General features: G+C 37.0%; 1 protein-coding gene across 3 annotated transcripts in view; it reads left to right on the forward strand.

Moving 5' to 3' along the window:
• The window catches only part of DOCK4 (dedicator of cytokinesis 4), a 235,345-nt gene that overhangs the window by 125,628 nt on the left and 89,468 nt on the right, over positions 1–20,249 (forward strand). For all 3 annotated transcript variants that reach the window (XM_082050185.1, XM_082050186.1, XM_082050187.1), the window contains exons 13-15: positions 3,906–4,031; positions 18,365–18,489; positions 19,941–20,103. In XM_082050185.1, the coding sequence (XP_081906311.1) occupies positions 3,906–4,031; positions 18,365–18,489; positions 19,941–20,103 (414 nt within the window). The remainder of the gene's footprint in view (positions 1–3,905; positions 4,032–18,364; positions 18,490–19,940; positions 20,104–20,249) is intronic.

A 20,249-nucleotide genomic window follows, 5' to 3' on the forward strand; every position in this document is an offset into this window, starting at 1 on the left:
TTCTCCATAAAGATAGCTTTAATCACTTGTAAATTGAGTTCAGTGGCTTTCTGGCCATTATGGTATGCAAAATTCTGGTTATGTTTTGGTGAGGAAGGTGATGTCTCTCAACTAGTCACTGCTTCTTCATTCCACTTTGTTTTGCAGTGTGTCTGAGGAAGTCCCTGTTCAACTGAATATGCAACCTTTGGAAAATCTGAATTGCTCTGTGATGTTAACTCTAATCAATAGTCATGTAACTTGATTTATAAGGATACAAACTTTAGTCCTTTGTAAAATGTTCCATCTTTTTCAAGTAACCCATGACTTTTATTTGAAATGTGTGATTCCTCAGTCACGATGGATGCCTAGTTTCTTTGGCAAGTGTATTGTATTTTTATAGACCCATAAATATGGGATTGCTGTGGCTTGTAACTGGCCACAGGCTTTGTGTTTAGCTGACAACACAGTCCTCTACCTATCTGGCTTTGGCTGGGTGGACTTGTCTTATCCTGCCTGGAGATTTGTTCTAACTTATAAAATCATATATCTAACGACAAAATAATAAATTATATCTACTTCATTTTAGCTCCTGCTTAGCTTCATACAATTGTGAGTTGTAACACACTTTGGTATATATGTTTTGTATTTGATAGGTAGTTACAACATGTAGTAACTCTGTGTAGAGTTAGGTATATATAACCCTAGACTAAAATGGAACATAGAAGAGTAAAGATATGACCATAACTGAGATGTTCAAAGTACTGGATACTGGAGTCACCAGACCTATGAACAGCTCACCAGTGGCCAGTTACTGGTCATTACGTAGTGTGACCTTGAGAACAGAATAAAACTAGTTTAGGGGAAACAAGGAACAGACAACACGTGGCAAATATAAAACACATTATATATGATGGATTAAGATGTAATGCAGACTTGCAGACCAGTGAAGAAATAACAAAGTGTTCAGCACATTGACAAACATAAAAATTACTCCAAGGGGAGCTTAGAGAGACAGGAGGAAGAAACTGGCAACATCGCTCCTCATGGCAAAGGACTTGGGATGCTGAGAACCTGCTCACCCCACACCACCTTCCCAGGTTGAAACCATTGACCTTAAGACCCCAGAAGGTCAGTGAAAGAGTGAGCAAGTGATAGGTACTAGAAAGATTGTGTGTGTATATATGTCATTTTAACAGTATTTTGTTTGGAGTATGTTAATAGCATTGTAAATGGCCTAAGTCTTTGATTACACTGTTACAACTTTCATTAGGACTAAAAATAAGTTCCTGGCTATTCATATACAGTGTGTTCCTTTTGCCCATCACAAGGTCCTGAATGTAACACATCAGTGGGAATTCAAGCAGCCTATCTTGTAACTCGGGTATCACACCTCAGTAACAGTAATTGCAAAAGTAGTGGAGCTTTGAGAGAGCAGTCAAACTTAATTTGGGATCACCTTCTTTTCATTGATTTTATAAAGTCATTGCGCTCCTAACTTCAGCATTTTTACTAGATTTATAAGATCTTCTGCTTCGCTTCTTGGCAATTCCCTTGTCATTTGGAAGCTGGATCTTCAGTGGCAAGATTGTTAACCTGAAACCTTGGGTTTTGGAGAGGCTTCAGATGGCCTTCCCTGGACATCTTTGCTCTGTTTCCATTCTGATTTAGTGCTGCTCTTTTATCTTGTACTAGACTGTTTAACCTTTTAGCATTTTTAAGTAACTTTGCTGGTTTTAGTCCAGTGTTCTTCATTATTCTGAGGAGATGGGTGATGCATACTATTTACATTCCGAAAATGTGTTTATACTATAAGTAAAATGACTAAACCGTGTTTCAAGTGTGTTGACTGACAGAGTTTCTTGATGCTATTGGATACAAAAGGATAATGCTTCTTTTTCTAGCAAAGAATGCTGGGAAAAAGAGAGCTCTAATACCTTTCTTGCCTTGCGTGACCAAGTGCTTCAAATCCTTGGCAGGCAACTCATTTCTCACTTTAAAACTTTTTTGCTATTAATGAGATTTTTTTACATTTATCTCATTTTTGAGCTAAAGAAAATTCTTCAAGGAAATCTGTGAGATTTGTGCTCAAACGAAACTGTAGTACTGATTTGATCTGAGGTCTTCAACTTATCGTATGGAAAACACAATAACTTTACTCAACACCAGGCAGTTTACAATATCTGATTAACACTGTTGTAGTTGATGTGATCTGTTTTTTTAGGTGCCCATACATATGTCTGTATAACAATTTCTTAAAATATTAAAGAAAAAAGGTTGGAGGTGGGCTAAATATATTTTTGGGTGAACTATGCCCAGCCTAACTTTTCCCATCCAGGAATGAAAAAGTTTTCACCTGCTCTAACACTCTGAATTTTACCTGTATGATTTCTTACCTTTTTTCTCATCTACACCAGTAACAATTATCACTACTTCCTAAAGGTTGTTAATTGGGTAACCACAGAACAAATTCCCGTTACCAAAGTAATGGATATCCGTGGCATAAATACAATCCTTAAAATCAGAATAGACTTCACTGAATGCTTTTCCTTGCCAGATTTGTTTATGTAATCAGTTGGAGATGTGTAGGTGAGCTGTTTTTCGTAAGAGAATGGAAGTCTGGTCAGAGTATCACATTCTCTGGAGTTGCCAAAACAATAAAATGTAAGTGTAGGTAAGAGAAGAAAGATAGAAGTTGTCATGCTAATTAGATCTCTGATCTCTTTAGTGCAATTGCCTGAACTGGCAGCACTTAGTACAGATTTTTCAAGCTCTGATTTAAGAACCGTCAAACTTCAAGTAAATTTATTCACTTAAATAGTAACATGGTTGTAGGGGAAATTTCTTCCAAAGCCCAAAGGACTGATGACCTTGTTCAATCTGTGTGTACATGTTATTTACTTAAGCTTAATCTGAAGTTAATTGTGACTCTTCTGAGTTGTCTATTTGTCTCCAACTGTTCAGTGCATATGAAGAGTTTGCTCTTATCTTCTCCTTGATCTGTACGTTGACGTGTGGTAAGCTGTAGTAATGTTGAAGGTCAGGGAAGATTAATCTTTACAAGCCATATCATCTTGACACTTGCCTCTGTGATTATATATGATATAACCAAAAGGCATGCCCGTTGTTTTTTTTAATGTCAGCTGTAATGAAGTATACTGTTTGCAATTTATACTGCAGATATAGTAGATGAAGTTATTCTTCCTTGGTTCTAGAGAAATAAATATTGGAAAATTATTATATTGCCACCCTCCCATTTTGCATGTCTTCTATCAAACATAGGAAAGAGCATGATTGATTAAATCTGATGAATATTGAAAACAATTGAAATTTCAGTCATTATGGAAATTACTGTGCCTAAGTTAAAAATATTGATTATGCTATGTTGGTTTATTAGTGTGTGTTTCTTCAGATTTTGGATTAATAAATTATATAACTTTGTTAAGTGTTACATTATAATGAGATGTGCATGTTTCTACCATAGATAGGAACCATTGTTTTTGCTTATTTTCTTGCAAACCAATGAAGGCAGAATCGTGTTGAAGTGAGTGAAAAATTGAACTGGTAGAAAATATTAGTGATTGATGTTTCTCTAAATTAACATTTTTCTAATTTTTTTCCCAATTAAGGCCTGAATCCATCTCTATTGAGATAATTTTGGTCCAACATGTCATCATAGTTCAGCTGCACATCAGTAATAATTTGCTAATGCTTTTTCATGGGTAGTTGTTTTCAAGTCCTTATTGATTTCTGGATGTTGGTACCTTCCTCAATAGATGGTTCGATATTATTAAACTTCCTCTGAATTTTCTGAGTTCTCAGGAATGCATGTATACTTTCAAGTATATACAGTTTTTAAGAAGTAGTGAGGACTATAATCTCTTTGAATGTCTTATTTTTTTTCTTGTTTTTCTCTTCGTTCTCAGGTTTGGCAGTTTCTCTTCAGTTACTTCATGGAGACATAGAACAAATTAGGAGAGAATATACATCCATGTTTACCCATGGAGTATCCATAACGAGGAAACTAGGTTTTTCCAATATCATAATGCCTGGTAAGTTTAAAATAAAAATCTCCCAATAAGCAGCAGAAGAAAGAACTAATGAGAAATTACTTAGTTTTTAGCTGCTTTCCATATAAATACTGTGTTCTAAAACTTCTTAAACTTTTCCAGAGACTTTTATGTTAGTTTTTTTTCCAGATAGAAGGAAACTGTGTCCCAGTGGCCCCATTGCATTACACATTGTACGGTTACTATATCAGTGTCAAAAGGGAATAAAGCCATAGCAGCCTTTTTTTGAGAGATGGAAGCCCATTTTATAGAAGGGAAGATGACTGAACACAAGACTGTTGAGCTCTATGCAGAGAAAGGGATAGCCAGCAGAAAATTATGGATTTAGGAGCTGGTAGCTTTCTAAAGAAGAATTTCACTGACTCTGTACAGCTTCTGGTTTCACAAGGCTTGTGTCTCAAATACTGGAAATGGGTAATAATAGGGATGTAAGGGGCTTTATTTTTCTTATACTGTATGACAAATTATGCAGATACAGATCCTAATGAAGGTAGAAAGTTTGTGTCAGTGTGCACGGGGAGAAACAAATACAGAAAGGTCATCTCAGCAATAGCTATAGTTCTGTTCCTGAAATGAAATTTTTAAAAAGTCTAATGGGATGCTTGAAATTATAAGGCAAATGTCTCTTTAAGGGATACTTGCAGGCAGACTAGTTTGGCATGATAATGGTGGTGTGTTGTTGCTGAGAAATGTTGCAGGGCTGAGCTCATATCTTGGTTTCAGCTGAGTCCACGCACAATGCCTCGAGTCTCTCAGATGCAAATCATCCTCATGACTTGCAGATTTTTAACAGAGACTACCTTCTTATAAAGATCTGTCTTTGCATTCCTGTGTACCTAAATCAGATGTAAACCAAGGTTCTGAGGCAAGAATAAATAAGCCTCAATACTTCACTGATCAAGGAGGTCTTAAATAGGCATTTAAAACTCAGTAATGAGACTCAGCTTTAGCTATGGGCATGTATTTCTCTTGAACTTCTGCCTGAAACTTGACAACTGAGAATTCACTCTTGTATTCTTACTGCCAATTAAACATCTGCCCTTCTGCATTCTTGATTAGTACTATTAATCACTTAAAACATGCAAAGAACATAAATTAATAAAACAGTTTTAGTATTATGGTGAAAATACTCTGCTGTTGTCACTACAAGATTTAGAAAAATAAAACGCATGAGTTGGGTACCATTTAATTTAAAGGTAGATTATATATGTATGTTCAGTGGAAGCATTCAATGGAAGTCTAGGGTTTATTTATTATGTTACTGTTGGATTTGTAACTTGGATCAAATGAGTATTGTATTATAGATAATATGGTTGATAACAGTGGAAGCAGTTTTACTCAGCACACTAACTCATATTAAGAAAGCTTTTTTCATTTATCTGTGACTTAGTGACCTTCTGCTCTGTGTTATCAATTTTTTTAAGTTCTATAAATAGCTCTCGTATCCACTTGCTTTCCAGTTGTGAAATAACGAAATGTGATAAACGGTAAAAAAGATGTTATAGAATAGTACTGTGTAATCAGCTGCTGGAGGAGCTTTTCAACTGAGTTTCAAAGAATTGCACAGGCTCAGTTTGTCCCTTTTTATTTTTAAAAAATAATATATCGGTTCTGGTGTGCTGCTTTCTCACTCCAAACGTATACATACCTCACAAAACGTCCAACTTTTATTCTGTGTTTACTGTCATAGCGGAGATTTCTCCTCTAGAGAAATAACCATCCCACTCTTGCAATGATGAGTTCCAAAGGCTAAGCAGAGCAGAATGCCCCAGGCACTGAAATGCCCGCAGGAACCTAGCCTTTGAAATACTTTTTTCTTTTAAAGCTCCCATTTTGTTTTATTTCTCTTCTAGAGTCTTTTTTCAGAGATAAATTAGAGAACTTCATCTTTTGCCACTGGAAATGGCCATTAATTAGACATTTTATATTTTTGTTGAATGTAAGCGTGTTGCTGTGGCTAATTAGCAGTTAGGTTAGGGTTCTGAACCAGATTCTCTTGAATTATTCAATAAGAAATACTTCATGCTGCTAAACTACAGTGTCTCTTCTATAAATGCCATCTTTTAAGTCCCTCTCCTATTCTGGTGTATTTAAACTCGCTTTGACCTCCATTTTTCGTTATATCAGTCCTTTTCTGTTCTGAGGTTTTGCTGTTAAAAGTAACTAGGATCAGCATACATGCCAAACCAAAATGTTGTTGATAATAATCGTGCATGTTTTTATAGAGCAATACTTTTTATGTCACTGAAGCCTGACAGGGTGAAGCCACAGAACGCTCTTTCCAGGACCTGTGGAATTTTTTAATGAAGAACTCCAAGTGTTCTAGGAAATGAAGTAGATGGCCATTAAAAAAAAAAGCACGTATTATTCAAAAAGGCTGTGAAATAAGTAACTCACTTTATTCTAGCTGACAGTAGAAGGAAAGGCAGTGAAAGTGTCACCTTGTGAGTCTAATCAACATGCATTTTCTAGATTTAACTGGGATTTAAGGGCAGACTATGCAACCACTAGTAAGCTCCTTTCCAGCATCCCGGTGTGGCAGTCTGTGGATATACAAGCCACTCTACTCTCAGAAAGCTTTGTGTAACATCGAAGGGCAACTCTGCTTACGCCCTGCATTTTTCTGTTCGCCATTTCCTGAAAAGACAAACAACCACATGATTACATAGTGTATAAAATTTAGCATGTAATATTTACAAATATACTACTTAAGCAGTACTTTAAGTTAGATTAATGTACATAATAGGTGATAGAATGTGAAAAGTCTTCTGTATTTTTCTATACATACTTTTACCAGTTTTTTGCTGTTTTTGAGTGCACTCTTATGGAGTCCTTTTCCAAATTTAACTTACAGCATCTGTATCAGTGCATGACTTTAGTGCTGCATATGCTCATGTGTTCTAGCGCACACATATCTACCTATTTCTCCGCATTTTTGTGGAAGATATCTAATTTCACAAAAAAACCTTATCTTTAGTGTGTTTTGTCTGGGGTTTTGAGAATTGGAATAAACTCTAGCACTGCTGTTTGTCTAAATGAGGACTTACTGGAGGAGCTGTAGCTCCCCACTAGGGCTGCCAGTTTTAAACAGACTCTTACCTATCATATGGTAAGCATCCGTATAGTTGCACACCTTCCTTTCTTGTTCTTATCAGACCAGAACTGCATCCGGTTCACTTTATTTAAGCTGTATTGTTCTTAATAGCACTAAGTCTATTACTAGTAGTAGTTGTCTTGGCTACTTGGTACCATCAAAGCCAGAATCCATTCAGCATGAGACATTAGCACATAATCTCATGCCTTTCTGTAGAATCTTTTTTTTTACTAAGCAGTTCAGTTAGGTCCAACTGTTACTTCCTGGAACTTTACCTACAAACTTACTCTATGCAGCATGTCTGGAATATAAAAGATAATTCTTATTTAAAACAGCTGTAGATACAATTTTGGAAGTCTCTGTATCTTACAGAGGACAGCAGCTCACCCCCAAACATCGTAGTCCATAAAGTGTACTGCAGCATGTGAACAACCTACCTGTTGGTTGACACCTCACCAGATTTTCATAGCTGGATATCAATTAGATATAGACAACCCTTTTCACCTTATGATCTGAAACTGGTGGCATTTATGACCACCACTTGCTGTGAGTTAAGATCAGACTTTGTATTTCTTCCTGTACATTGAAATTATGAAACTCTTATGATATTAGAAGACATTAAAGGATTGGTGAGTCAGTACAATGATATTACATTGACCATTGTTTTCCTTGTATGTGAACTTAGAGGGTCTATAATGCTGGTATCTATAACTGAGCTAGTCAGCCCTGACTGGAAAGTTCTTGGCTTGTAATCCTTCACTTTGAATTTTTTTGTCATCTTGTAATCCTGTGCTATAATTTCACTAATAACATAGCTAAATACTCCATATGAAGCTGCAGGATTAATTTCTGTAATGGAATTTTCATACTTTCTGACTTATTTGTCAAACAATAAAAGTCATGTTTTGTTTCTCAATATTCTGTCATTTTTTTATCATTTTTGCTCATTCAGCAGATAGAATGAACTGTTCAGGATGTTGCAGTGCTTTTAAGTTTCATACATTAAGCTTCCATATGCTTAATTTAGGAAAAATAACTTTTTTTTTTTTTACCATCATATCTGTATTGCTTTGCATTTGTCAACTTTTAACTTCATTAGATGTCCTTTAGCTGTCCAGTTAATCTCAGAATCCTGTCAGAAAGCTACTGAATATACTCATTACTCCTTCATACGCATTATTACAGGGCTTTTTATTCCTTTAGTGTGCAAGCACACCTCTCCAGTCTTCCTTACTGTCTATTTTCAGAAGCTTTTAACTAGAACTGGCATCTTTTCATTTTTATACAAATGATCTCACCAAATGCTATCCTTGTTATAACATGCATTTTTCAATGATGTGATTTTGACTAGAAGCATATTCCTGCTTCCAAAACTTAGAATAAGAGTCTGGAGGGCAAGAATGTCAAGAAAACTATGGAACCTGTTCTTGTCATCGTGCTAAGTGTCTGTATATGTCAGTGAGCTTAGACTTAGTAAAGAGCTGTTGATTCTAGGAAAAGAAATACATGTCTGACACACTTAAGAATTTTTCTCCCACAAGTAGTGCTATCAGTTTTTTTCTAGTCGTATGTATCCTGCACCGAATAAAAGCAGCCTAAATTTAACACCTGCCTTTGTTTGCTGTTCTGATTTCCAAGAATCCAGAAATATGTATTTTTAATTTCTGAAAGTAGTATTGCTTGGATATATCAGTTACACAAAATATGTTCAAGCAATATTGTAAAGACACCCTGAATTTTGACCTTTCATTAAACTGTAGTAATCTATAAGGAATATCCTCTGCTTTCCAAATCCTATTTTAATACTTTTTTAAAGCTTTGATCCTGTGTACCAAAGGAATTATCATTTCTACAAGTCACTGGAGGAAACAAAGATACTAACATATGACTACATACTTGGTTAGACAAGTACAAGGAACTTCTGTATTGTTTTCCTTCTCCTTCCTACCTCCTCTGTCTTATTTTCTTGGTTCACAGTATCACAGTATCACAGTATGTTTGGGATTGGAAGGGACCTCAAAAGATCATCTAGTCCAATCCCCCTGCTGGAGCAGGAACACCTAGGTGAGGTCGCACAGGAACATGTCCAGGCGGGTTTTGAATGTCTCCAGAGAAGGAGACTCCACCACTTCCCTGGGCAGCCTGTTCCAGTGCTCTGTCACCCTTACTGAGAAGAAGTTTCTTCTCAAATTTAAGTGGAACCTCTTGTGTTCCAGCTTGATCCCATTACCCCTTGTCCTATCATTGTTTGCCACCGAGAAGAGCCTGGCTCCATCCCCATGGCACTCACCCTTTATATATTTATAAACATTAATAAGGTCCCCCCTCAGTCTCATCTTCCCCAAACTAAAGAGACCCAGCTCCCTCAGCCTTTCTTCATAAGGGAGGTGCTCCACTCCCTTAATCATCTTGGTTGCCCTACGCTGGACCCTCTCCAGCAGTTCCCTGTCCTTCTTGAACTGAGGGGCCCAGAACTGGACACAATATTCCAGGTGTGGTCTCACCAGGGCGGAGTAGAGGGGAAGGAGGACCTCTCTCGATCTACTAACCACCCCCCTTCTAATACACCCCAGGATGCCATTGGCCTTCCTGGCCACAAGGGCACAGTGCTGGCTCATGGTCATCCTGTTGTCCACCAGGACCCCCAGGTCCCTTTCCCCTACACTGCTCTCTAATATGTAATCTCCCAACCTATACTGGAACCTGGGGTTGTTCCTGCCCAGGTGCAGGACTCTACACTTGCCCTTGTTAAATTTCATCAGGTTATTCCCCGCCCAACTCTCCAGCCTGTCCAGGTCCCACTGGATGGCAGCACAGCCCTCCGGCGTGTCAGCCACTCCTCCCAGCTTGGTGTCATCAGCAAACTTGCTGATAGTACACTCAATTCCCTCGTCCAAATCGTTAATGAATATATTGAATAATATTGGCCCCAGCACTGACCCCTGAGGCACTCCACTAGATACTGGCCTCCAACTAGACTCCGCACCATTGACTACCACTCTCTGGCTTCTCTCCCTAAGCCAGTTTGCAACCCACCTCACTACTCTATTGTCTAGACCACACCTCCTCAACTTAGCTGTGAGGATGCTGTGAGAGACCTTATTATGGCCATTCAGTCCTTAAAGGGGGCTTATAAGAAAGATGGAGATACAGTTTTCATTAGGGCCTGTAGTGGAAGAACAAGGGATAATGGTTTTAAACTAAAAGAGAGGAGATTTAGACTGGATATAACGAAGAAATTTTTTACGATGAGGATGGTAAAACACTGGAATATGTTGCCCAGAGAGGTGGTAGATGCCCCAGCCCTGGAAACTTTCCAGGCCAAACTGAACAACCTGATCTAGTTGAAGATGCCCCTGCTCATTGCAGGGTGGTTGGACTAGATGACCTTTAAAAGACCCCTCTAAACCAAATTATTCAATTATTCTATGAAATCATCAAAGCTTAACTGCCAAAAAGGCATTAGCAAGAGTTCAGTATTGCTGTAATACTCGAGAACTTAATCTCTTCTCCCCTTCCTTCCCTGCAGTGTATATATTAATAATCACATGTATTTTGATAGTTCAAGTATTTACAACCTGCGGGTTGTGACTACTGCAAATATGATCAGCTTGTAGTATAACTTGTTGAAACTTAGGCTATATACTCCTGGTCAGTGGTGTTATCACCCAGATACAGGGCCACCCACTTCTGAATTGAGCTCTTCTGTGTTATTCCCTGTGTTTCTGTTACTTTTACTTACCTTAATTTTAGCTGTCCCTGTTCCAAGTTCACTGGACTAATAAAGGACTGGAAGATTTCCTGCCCTTGTATTTTATCTTCCAGTTTTGCTTATTGTGTATCAGCATGGATAGTAACATCATAGGCCATTCCAGCTGCTAAAAGGCAGATGGCATGGATTGACTCCAAGGGTAAGAAGCAAGGTAGACTAAGGGTCCCTATCTCTCTCCTCAAGTTAAAATCACCTTCTATGTGGTTTTTTTGAGATCCTACCATCCTACATCCTGGATAACACTGTTTTGTCTGTGCCACATCTAGAGATTTTCAGTTCCTACAACTGAAATTGCTTTAAGAGCTGTTCAAGTAATGTTTAGGGTATAAAACAAAGCAATTCATTAGCTTGTATTTTACAGAAATGTAAATGAACAAGAACTTTCTCTGAAAAAAATAGTGTTTTCTGCTCCTTTTCAATTCATGGCTCTAAAGGACCTATAATTCTGAGCAAAGCTTTCAAAGAAGTGTTTCCTAACAAAAGCTCCTACTGAGTTCTGTGTAATTATTTTTAAATTAGTGGCTGCTGTCAGGACAGTTTAGATTTGCACACTGAAAGCTGTAACTATCAGAGATTCTATCTTGTTCAAATACAATCACGCTGTGTTTTGTTACAGTACTAAACAATCAAATCGGAATTTATTTCACTAGAAATCTTTTCAAGGATAGCAGGCAAACTAAACTCTCTTTGCTTTCTGACAGAGATAACTGCCTTTGATCTTTGACAGCTGTCTTTAGCTTGAAAACTTTGTTCCATATTAATATGCTATGAGAAATTCCACAATTCTAAATGTGGTTGGAATATGACAAAAGTCTTGTTGTAATATCTGTGTTGAAATTGTGAATACAGCTTCCTCAGTGTACATATAAAAACAATGTTGTGATGAAGGATCGTTACTTTGACACTTAGGTTAGGTACTAATATTTCTAGAAAAATTAAAAAGCAAACTATATATTCATACAAATGTTCTCCTGACACTCGTCCTGATCTTTCCCCTTACGAGTGGTTTACCTGTGTTGCTCCTGTTACCTGAGGTTCAGTGGGATGGTGCGGTGTAGGTCCCATAGTGGGGAGTGCATCCTGTGAGCAGCAGCAGACCTGTGCTTGTACACAGGACCTGGGTAGTGATGATGCTGCCTCCTACAAAGGAAAGAGAGCCTGCAGAGCCATCCCATAATGAAACTGTGTGGTGGAGATTATAGGACCCCTGAGCATGCATTGTCATCTCCAACCTGCAAATTACTCTTGGCTCTCTTCTCTTTACTGGTTATTTAACATTTGTCTTTTATAGTTGGCAGGCTCAGGAGGGCTGATCTCCATTAGCTAAGCATGTCCTCCAGCAGTGGTTGTTTTGTCATGTTACTTGGCCTTTTCTCCTGCTCCTTATCGCCTTTTTTATGTAATTGATGCTGATCTGTCCTCTACTCCCATTCAGCCCTTGCACACTTCATTGCTAGTTGGGTTGGAGTCGCAAAACTTTTGTTTCTTCTTAGGTCAGAAACCTTGAGCTGTGATGTGCCTGGTTAGCACCTACATCTGTGGCAAGAAGTTGGGAGTTTTTCCTCTCTCAGCCTATAAATAGTGCTTTCAAGACATTTTTGCCAGGTCAAAGCTGACATGTATTGGCAGGACCACATGAAGAGGCAGGTACTGCCAATGCTGTGCTGTGCACATTTTGATTTAGCAACCAAGATGTTTCAGTTCAACACCTTTCACACACAATTAAATTCACTTACCAGAGTAAATGTCCCTGCAGAATGTGCACTCAACACTTGTGCTGCACAGGAAAGTTAAGGCTGTATAATCATCCACACCACTACGTCTTTACTTTTTTTCTTTGTTAAATTCTATCAGTTCCCATTTAGCTCTAGCCCTCAATTCATAGTGCTTCAGTATACAGACTTTTAATATTTAAAGATCTGGTTTTGATTAGCCCAATACGTGAAATAATAGGGTGTTTAGTAGTGCAAACGTGTTGGGTTAATGGGTCACTTCTGTAATTAAGACAGAATACATTGATACCCTTTTTCAGTGCATTCTGTTATTGTCTGAAGTAAGAACAAACAGCATCCCTAGATACTCTTTGATCCTTATAGTTCTTCCATCTGTTCCAAGCTTATTACCTCCTACTCTCACAGGGACCAACACCAACTTTTTGTTGTTGTTTTCTGCTTTGTTGTTTATCGTCTCACGTCCAATGTGCAACAGCCTTCTGCCTTTCCTATGGTTGGCTGTAACATGTTAACCTAATTTTTTATTGGCATAGTGGCTAGAAAGTAGCTGTGCCAAGATAAGCAGCTTTCTAAGCAGTGAAGTGATTCAGACAATACAGAAATGCAGCACATGGCTTCTTTAATGGCTTTTGTCCAGCTTCTGTTCACATAGCCCATAACTCACGTGTCTAGAAGTGCCCTGCACACCCTAGGAGACCTAGGTGGTTTAGCTCCACAAAACATGTTTAATGATAGTAGTTTGTGTGGTTCATCATTCTATAGTCTTTTCTTACCCAGAAAACTATATCTCAGGTTTTTTTTATAGGCAAAGCTGACCTATAATGGGGTTTGACCCTGTAATGGTTAACAGTGTTACTGACTGGATACTGACATCCACAGGCTCATTGCGCAGTCCAGAAGCCATGGTGAATTCAGAAAGCTTAAAGAAACTGTCACAACAGGAGTCAGGAGATGGGGATGCTCCGTAAGAACAGGCAGAAATGAGCTGACCTTTCTTTTGAAAGAAATGCTTTCAAATCAGCTAGATCTTTCATACCGCACAGCTTCATTATAGGTAGAGAGGTAGGTTTGTCACCTTAAAGTTGAACGTGGTTTTCGATAGTTTTCAGTTGGTAATTCCTGTACCAAACTTAATGCTGAAAATAACCATTGGATGTTTTCACTGAAACAGGACTTAGACAAGTGGACTTTGTATTTCTCAACATGGAAATAAGCCAGAATAAGTATGTTGCATTTTCATCATATTAAAAGTCTCATCATGTCTGATCAAGATTCAATTCTATAGGCATGTTTTCAACCAGTAATTAAAATCTGATGCATTGTGCTAACATCTTGTTTCTGTGTAAATTCCTCACATTTGGTCAGGTATAAGACTGTGTAAAAATCTCAGTATGCATACACTTAGGAGAGATTTGAGTCATGCAGATGCTTAAGCTGAAGATACTGTTTGTACTTACCAAGTTGGCCTCAGAACTCAGATATTCAGTAGGACTTTGCCTTTCAGTGCTACTTACAGCTGTAGTCGCCCCTTTAAGTAGAAATAAAATGATCTGTCAGATCTGTCTGACAATCTGTCAGAATTATCTGTCTCATATACTGGTTAAGGCAAAGATCTCATAGAAAAATGGTGCATGTTCTTGTAATCAAATATGTAATTACAGTTGCCATAAATTAAAAAGATCAGTTAAAGGAATAGAGATAAATTCAACAATTGGCTGATGTTTGAATACTTTATCGAGGAAGTTGGAATTGTTCTTCCTGGAAGAGGGGCCATAAAAGAATGTCCTTAGTTTTACACAGACAATCTCATTTTTTGGAGACAGAATTTCTGTTAAAGAAGACTGAAGCAATGGCATTTCTACAGTGATGAATAAAAGTGCTAAAGAGCTCTCCAGATAAATATATTGAAAGAGAAATTATTTTGAAAATTTCTATCCTAATATATTTGTCTAAGTTATTATTATAATTTTGTTTCATTTTTTCTTTCCAGAGTGAAATTTACTTAGCAAATCTATTCCCATTTTTACTGTCAGCTATTTTCTGATAAGGTTTTGTGCCTGATTTTTACAACTCCATTGACTTTTTGATTTCATGAGCTTTTATTTGTAATATGTTCATACAAACATTGTGCTAAAGATTTGTCAGGAATATGACTTTAAGTTAGTAACATTCCGGTACGCTTACCTGAACTCTGCCAGTTAAATATAGTTGGGTATTTTTACATTTTTGTTGCAAGCAGTGATCTTTTTAAAATCAAAAGTGAAATATGTGTGTGTACAAATCCAGAGGCAAGGCCAAATTTAAACCAAAACCTACATTTTTGTAAATATTAACATGTCAGATGTGCAACATACTTACAGAACTGGAAACTGCTGTTAAATCTGCCTGATGCAGAGTATACCCTTGATATATAGGACATAGTCTACCTCCTCTTTGATTAATTTTCCAGTCTCTTTCAGGTATCACCCTTCTGCTTCTCCATCCATTTCCATATAAATCATCCTTATTCCTCATATAGTGTGAGAGGCTTAGTGTCCTCTTGGATTTAATTTGCCTTGCGTGATAATGGAGAAAAACTAGCATTTTCTTTCAGTAACATGACCCGTGTGTCATGATTTGCTCTGACATATTGAAAACAAAGTAGAGATTCCTGAATGGATGTAGGTCAGGACAAACCTCTTGTGAACTATCCTCTCATGACACTGATTGCAAACTCTGCCAAGGTTCTGTAACAGAACAGGACAATATTTGTGAAAGTACATCCTACTCCCCTGTCTGTCTTTCCTTGTGATTTGATTTCTCCTGGCAATTCCAAAGGTGAAACTCAATGGATTTGGATTTTTTTTAAAAACCTTGAATAGAGACACTGTTTGTGAAAGCCTGCTTAACTACAGTGAAGCTCTGACTACTTCTTTTGGAAAAGCTTTCTTATTTTTGTATAGAATCATGGAATGGTTTCGGTTGGAAGGGACCTTTAAAGATCATCATCCTTGCCTGCTATGGGCAGGGACACCTTCTACTAGATCAGGTTGCCCAAAGCCCCATCCAACCTGACCCTTAACACTTTGACTGACAGGACATCCACAGCTTCTCTGGGCAACCTGTTCCCATGTCATTTGCATTTAAATTCGGTACATTTTACTCTGTTTAAAAAGGAAAAAAAATGTGGCTTTCACTGAGTTTTATCTGGGCTGGGTCATGAAATTTGTGGTAGAAATAGTGATTTGCTTATGTTTCTGTGAAGACCCTGTGGAAAATTGAAATAAGTCCTTGCTGATAAATAAAAATAATGGCTGAATGTAGCACAAATGCACGTGGAATTAAACTTGATCTTTAAAGAGAAATTGATGCAACTACAAGTTATGTGCTAAAATTAGTTCTCTAACAAGTCTTCTCTTTTTTGGTCACCAACTGCCAGCACTAACTAGAACTGATCCTAGAAGAAGCATATGCTAAGTAAGGACTCAACATATATACTGCAGTATTAATAGCTTCTAAAACTTCTATAATAAAGTCTTACTCTGATGTGGAAATAATCAGAATCTAGTAGTTTTAAGGGTTATTTTGTGACTTGAATAAACAAACAAATAGCTTTACTGAGTCAGATCAAAGGCCCATCTATCCCCATGCTGTAAATACACCTAAGGAGGAGTAAGAACTGCACGTGTGTCTATGTGTGTATGTAATTACCTCTGACGCTCTCCCAGCCTCCAGCTATTTTCAGCTCAAGGGATTTCCTGAGCTGCTTGTGATCCTCTGTTTCATATTCTTTAGTGCCTCTTCCTTCAATGACTTCTCCATTCTTCCCTTGAACTCTTATGCATCTCTCACATTTACAACATCCAACATTCTTTGGAAAGGTTTTGGTTTGGTTTTGAGGTTGCTTTTGTGGTTTTGTTGTTGTTTTGGTGTTTGGGTGTTTTTTGGGTGTTTTGTTTTTTTTTTTTTTTCTTTGATTGGTTTGGGTTATGTTGATATTTCGTTGGTTTTTGGGTTGTTTGGTTTTGTTTGTGGTTTGTTTGTTTTTACAAATCTTGCTGTCCATTACCTAAATAACCACCACCTTTTGCTTATTTTCAACCTGGTTCCCACTGGGAAACAGAGATTGATTCAATGGTTGCACACACTTATTAGTAATTCAGCTCTTTCATCCTTAACTTCACACAAAACTCTTAAATGAATACCATCTGGTCCTGATATTTGTTTCTGTTCATTCTCTCTAGCTGTATTCTATCCTCTGTCTACAGTTATTTCAGAAGATTATTGATAATAAGGTAATAAAATAGCAGATTTGCAGTTGTTTAGATTATGCTTTGGAGGCATCATTTCTTTAGTTTGTATCTAGTGATGGAATAATATTATAAAAATATTAGAAGACTGTAGTAAGATCTTTGCTTCTGGTTCTTAAAAATCACTGGAGAGTTGCATATGGTAAAATAAATGCTAGAAATGTGAAACATGAGAGTATCCTTGAAAGCTCAAGCAGGTCACATTCTGCTTGCACATTAAAATGGCACCAGAAATTGAAGATACACTAATTATTTATCAGTTACATGTTTTGTAATTAATTTTACTTGCATTACAAGTATCCATCTTGGATTTGATTTCTAAGTGGTACACCTATAAATACACAAAGCTGTCATGCTTGGTTTCTTCTCAGCAGTGCTCAGTGAAAATCTGCTTTATTAGAAGAGGATATTCCCATTATGCTAAACTTGTATTTCACTAGATGAAAGCAGATATTCTTAATGTCTTTTTCTGACAAATCTAGAAACTAGAGTTTTAGAAAATGCTGCTAGTTATGATGCTGCTCCATCCTTCATTTTTCTAGCTTTCATAAGGAAAGCCCAGTTGCTTCCAAGCAGGTCTAGTAATTAATGTTTGTCCAGAGATAGATTATGCTTTTAGAAATAGTTTTAGCATCTTCAAATACAATGGGGGCTTCCCTACCACGCCACTCCAGACACCACCAGCTTTGCTCCACCAACTGCCAAACAGTCTTTCTTCCTTTCATCAACCATAAACTCTGTGGTTTTTGTCAATTGAAACAAAAATAAAATTACCATTGATCTCATCCAGAAGATCTGGTTACGGTCTGCGAGAATGCTTAAGCATGTTAATGTATGAACGTGCAAAGAGTTTCAATTTAAACATGCTAGCAGTATTTCATAACTTGGACATAGTGCATGTATTGGATTTGTAGTTTGTGTTAATGAAGATTTTAATTTCTCTGAAGCCTTTCCATCAAGCAGAAAACAAGCTAACTTAGCTAACTTTTTGCTAGAAAACTATGAACACCCTGTCAATGTAAAATATGTTGAGATCTTTTAGATTAGAAAGACAGATTTGAGTGGTAGCCATCTGGGAAGCCTGCCTTTCTAATGGAAAGAACACCAACCTCTTGTTCTTTGCTTCTTCGGAGTAATACACTTTCTTTTGAGATTAAGTGTAAAAAAGTTGTAATCAGTTCTTCAAGGAGTTTTCTTGGTTTACAAAAGCAATTGTTACTATTAAAAGTCTGAAAATACTGATAAATTGTGGGTGTGATACTATCCCTTGTTTGGAAGACTGTCTACTAAATCGCTAAAAGCAAAATGTAAGTAAACTGAATTGACTTTTGCACACTTTGTGTTTGGTTGTTTGTGGTTTGTTTTGTGTGTGTGTGTTTGTGGTTTTGTTTGTTTGTTTGGTTTTGTTGTGTTTTTTTTTAATATAGGTGAAATGAGGAATGATTTATATATCACTGTAGAAAGAGGAGAATTTGAGAAAGGAGGGAAAAGTGTGGCCAGAAACGTGGAAGTGACAATGCATGTCGTGGACAGCAGTGGTCAAATTTTAAAGGTATCTTTGTTGTATGTTTTTCCTTACTGTAGTTAATTTGGATACGTTTTTTCAGATGTAAATCATATTTTGTGACATTGTTTGAAAAGTAGAAAATTACTTTGGAAAGGTTGCATCTTGTGCTGTCTTTAGATATTCAAAGTTTTTCCATTTTGCTTAAAGCCTTTATAAAATGAATGTTGATTTTATTTCTGTGATCAGTTGAGTGATTCAGATAAACACCTACAATTGCCAACCAAATAACTAATGATGCCATTAAGATGCTGGAAGATGTTTAAACAAGATCAAGTTTTGGAGAAATTTTTGATTTTACAATAATTCTTCATGGTAGATATGCATTTCCTCATGTTACACAGAATGTGTTTCCATAATTTCAATTTTTGTCTGATTTTAATAAATCCAGGATCCTTTATGCAAAAATCACCACCATGTGTCAAAAAAAGAATAAATTAATGTTCCTTCTTCAGATTTTATTTCATTTCTTACTGCTGGTGATACATTACAAACAGGCACTGGTTTATATTTTTATTATTAATAGATGACTATTTCACAGTTGCTTTGGTTTTTGTTGTTTTGGTTTTGGTGGTTTTTTTTTTGTTTGTTTTTTTTTTTTTTCCATTTTGTTTTCTTTTTTTGTTTGTTTTGGTTTTTTTGTTTTGGTGGGGTTTTTTTTGGTTTTTTTTTTTTGTTTGTTTTTTACCAAAAGATTTCTGTTCACATTCAACCTTTTCCATATATATTTAGCATAATTTTTATTTTCTTTTTTTTCGAAAGTACTTTTTTCACTTGCTCTACATGATGTTGAGGGCTGTGGGGTAGCAAAATGAAGACAGGTTGATGACACAAACAGTCTGGTGCAGATTTTGTGTGTGCATGTGTATACGTGAAGTGCATGACGTGCAATGTATGTATGGTTTTATATGTATATAAATACATATACCTGTGTGTGTGTATATATATATATACTTTATATATGTACACATAAAACAAATAAGGGATACCGTGATGCAAAGGTGATCCCTTATAATTCATGAGGAGAAAAGCTACATCTTACCTGTCTCACAGAGAATTAATAGGTATTCCCAAGGCAGGATTTAAAAAAATCCCTTTGCATACTTTGCTATGGAGAGACCATCATGAGTGTTGCAAAGGCAACCAACACTGTGTTTCTTCCTAATCAGAGAATCTGGATATATTTCTTTTTTCATGCTGGGACATATAGAATACTTAGATGCTCATCAGTGGGGATGATTCTTGCCATTTTTTTTTTCTAATTAGCAAATATTAACAAAGTGTTACTATTTTTGTGGGGTTTTAAGATATTGAGCATGTGGCATTTATGATACAAATGTAAGTATTAAATAGTCTTTCTTGCAAAAACAGTCCTTGATGACATCTCACCAGTGGACCAATCTGCCTTTAATCTCTAATCAATACTTTTTCTTCATTAGGATTTTATCTCATTTGGCTCTGGAGAGCCACCAGCCAGTGAGTACCATTCCTTTGTGCTTTATCATAACAATGGTCCCAGATGGTCTGAGCTGCTGAAACTTCCTATCCCTGTGGATAAATTCAGAGGAGCACACATCCGCTGTGAATTCCGGCACTGTTCCAGTAAGCGCTGTTTGCAACTTCTGCTCGTCCTCTCTGTTACAGCTGCAGTCAGCACACGAGTTTCCATAATACCTCAGGAAAAAGATTTTTCTCTGTGATGCTTTTATGACACAGCTGCTCAGGCTTGCAGCTCTACTTGGTGGAGC

This window comes from Streptopelia decaocto (genome assembly GCF_964273445.1).
Source record: "Streptopelia decaocto genome assembly, chromosome: 1".
Taxonomy (NCBI): Eukaryota; Metazoa; Chordata; class Aves; order Columbiformes; family Columbidae; genus Streptopelia; species Streptopelia decaocto.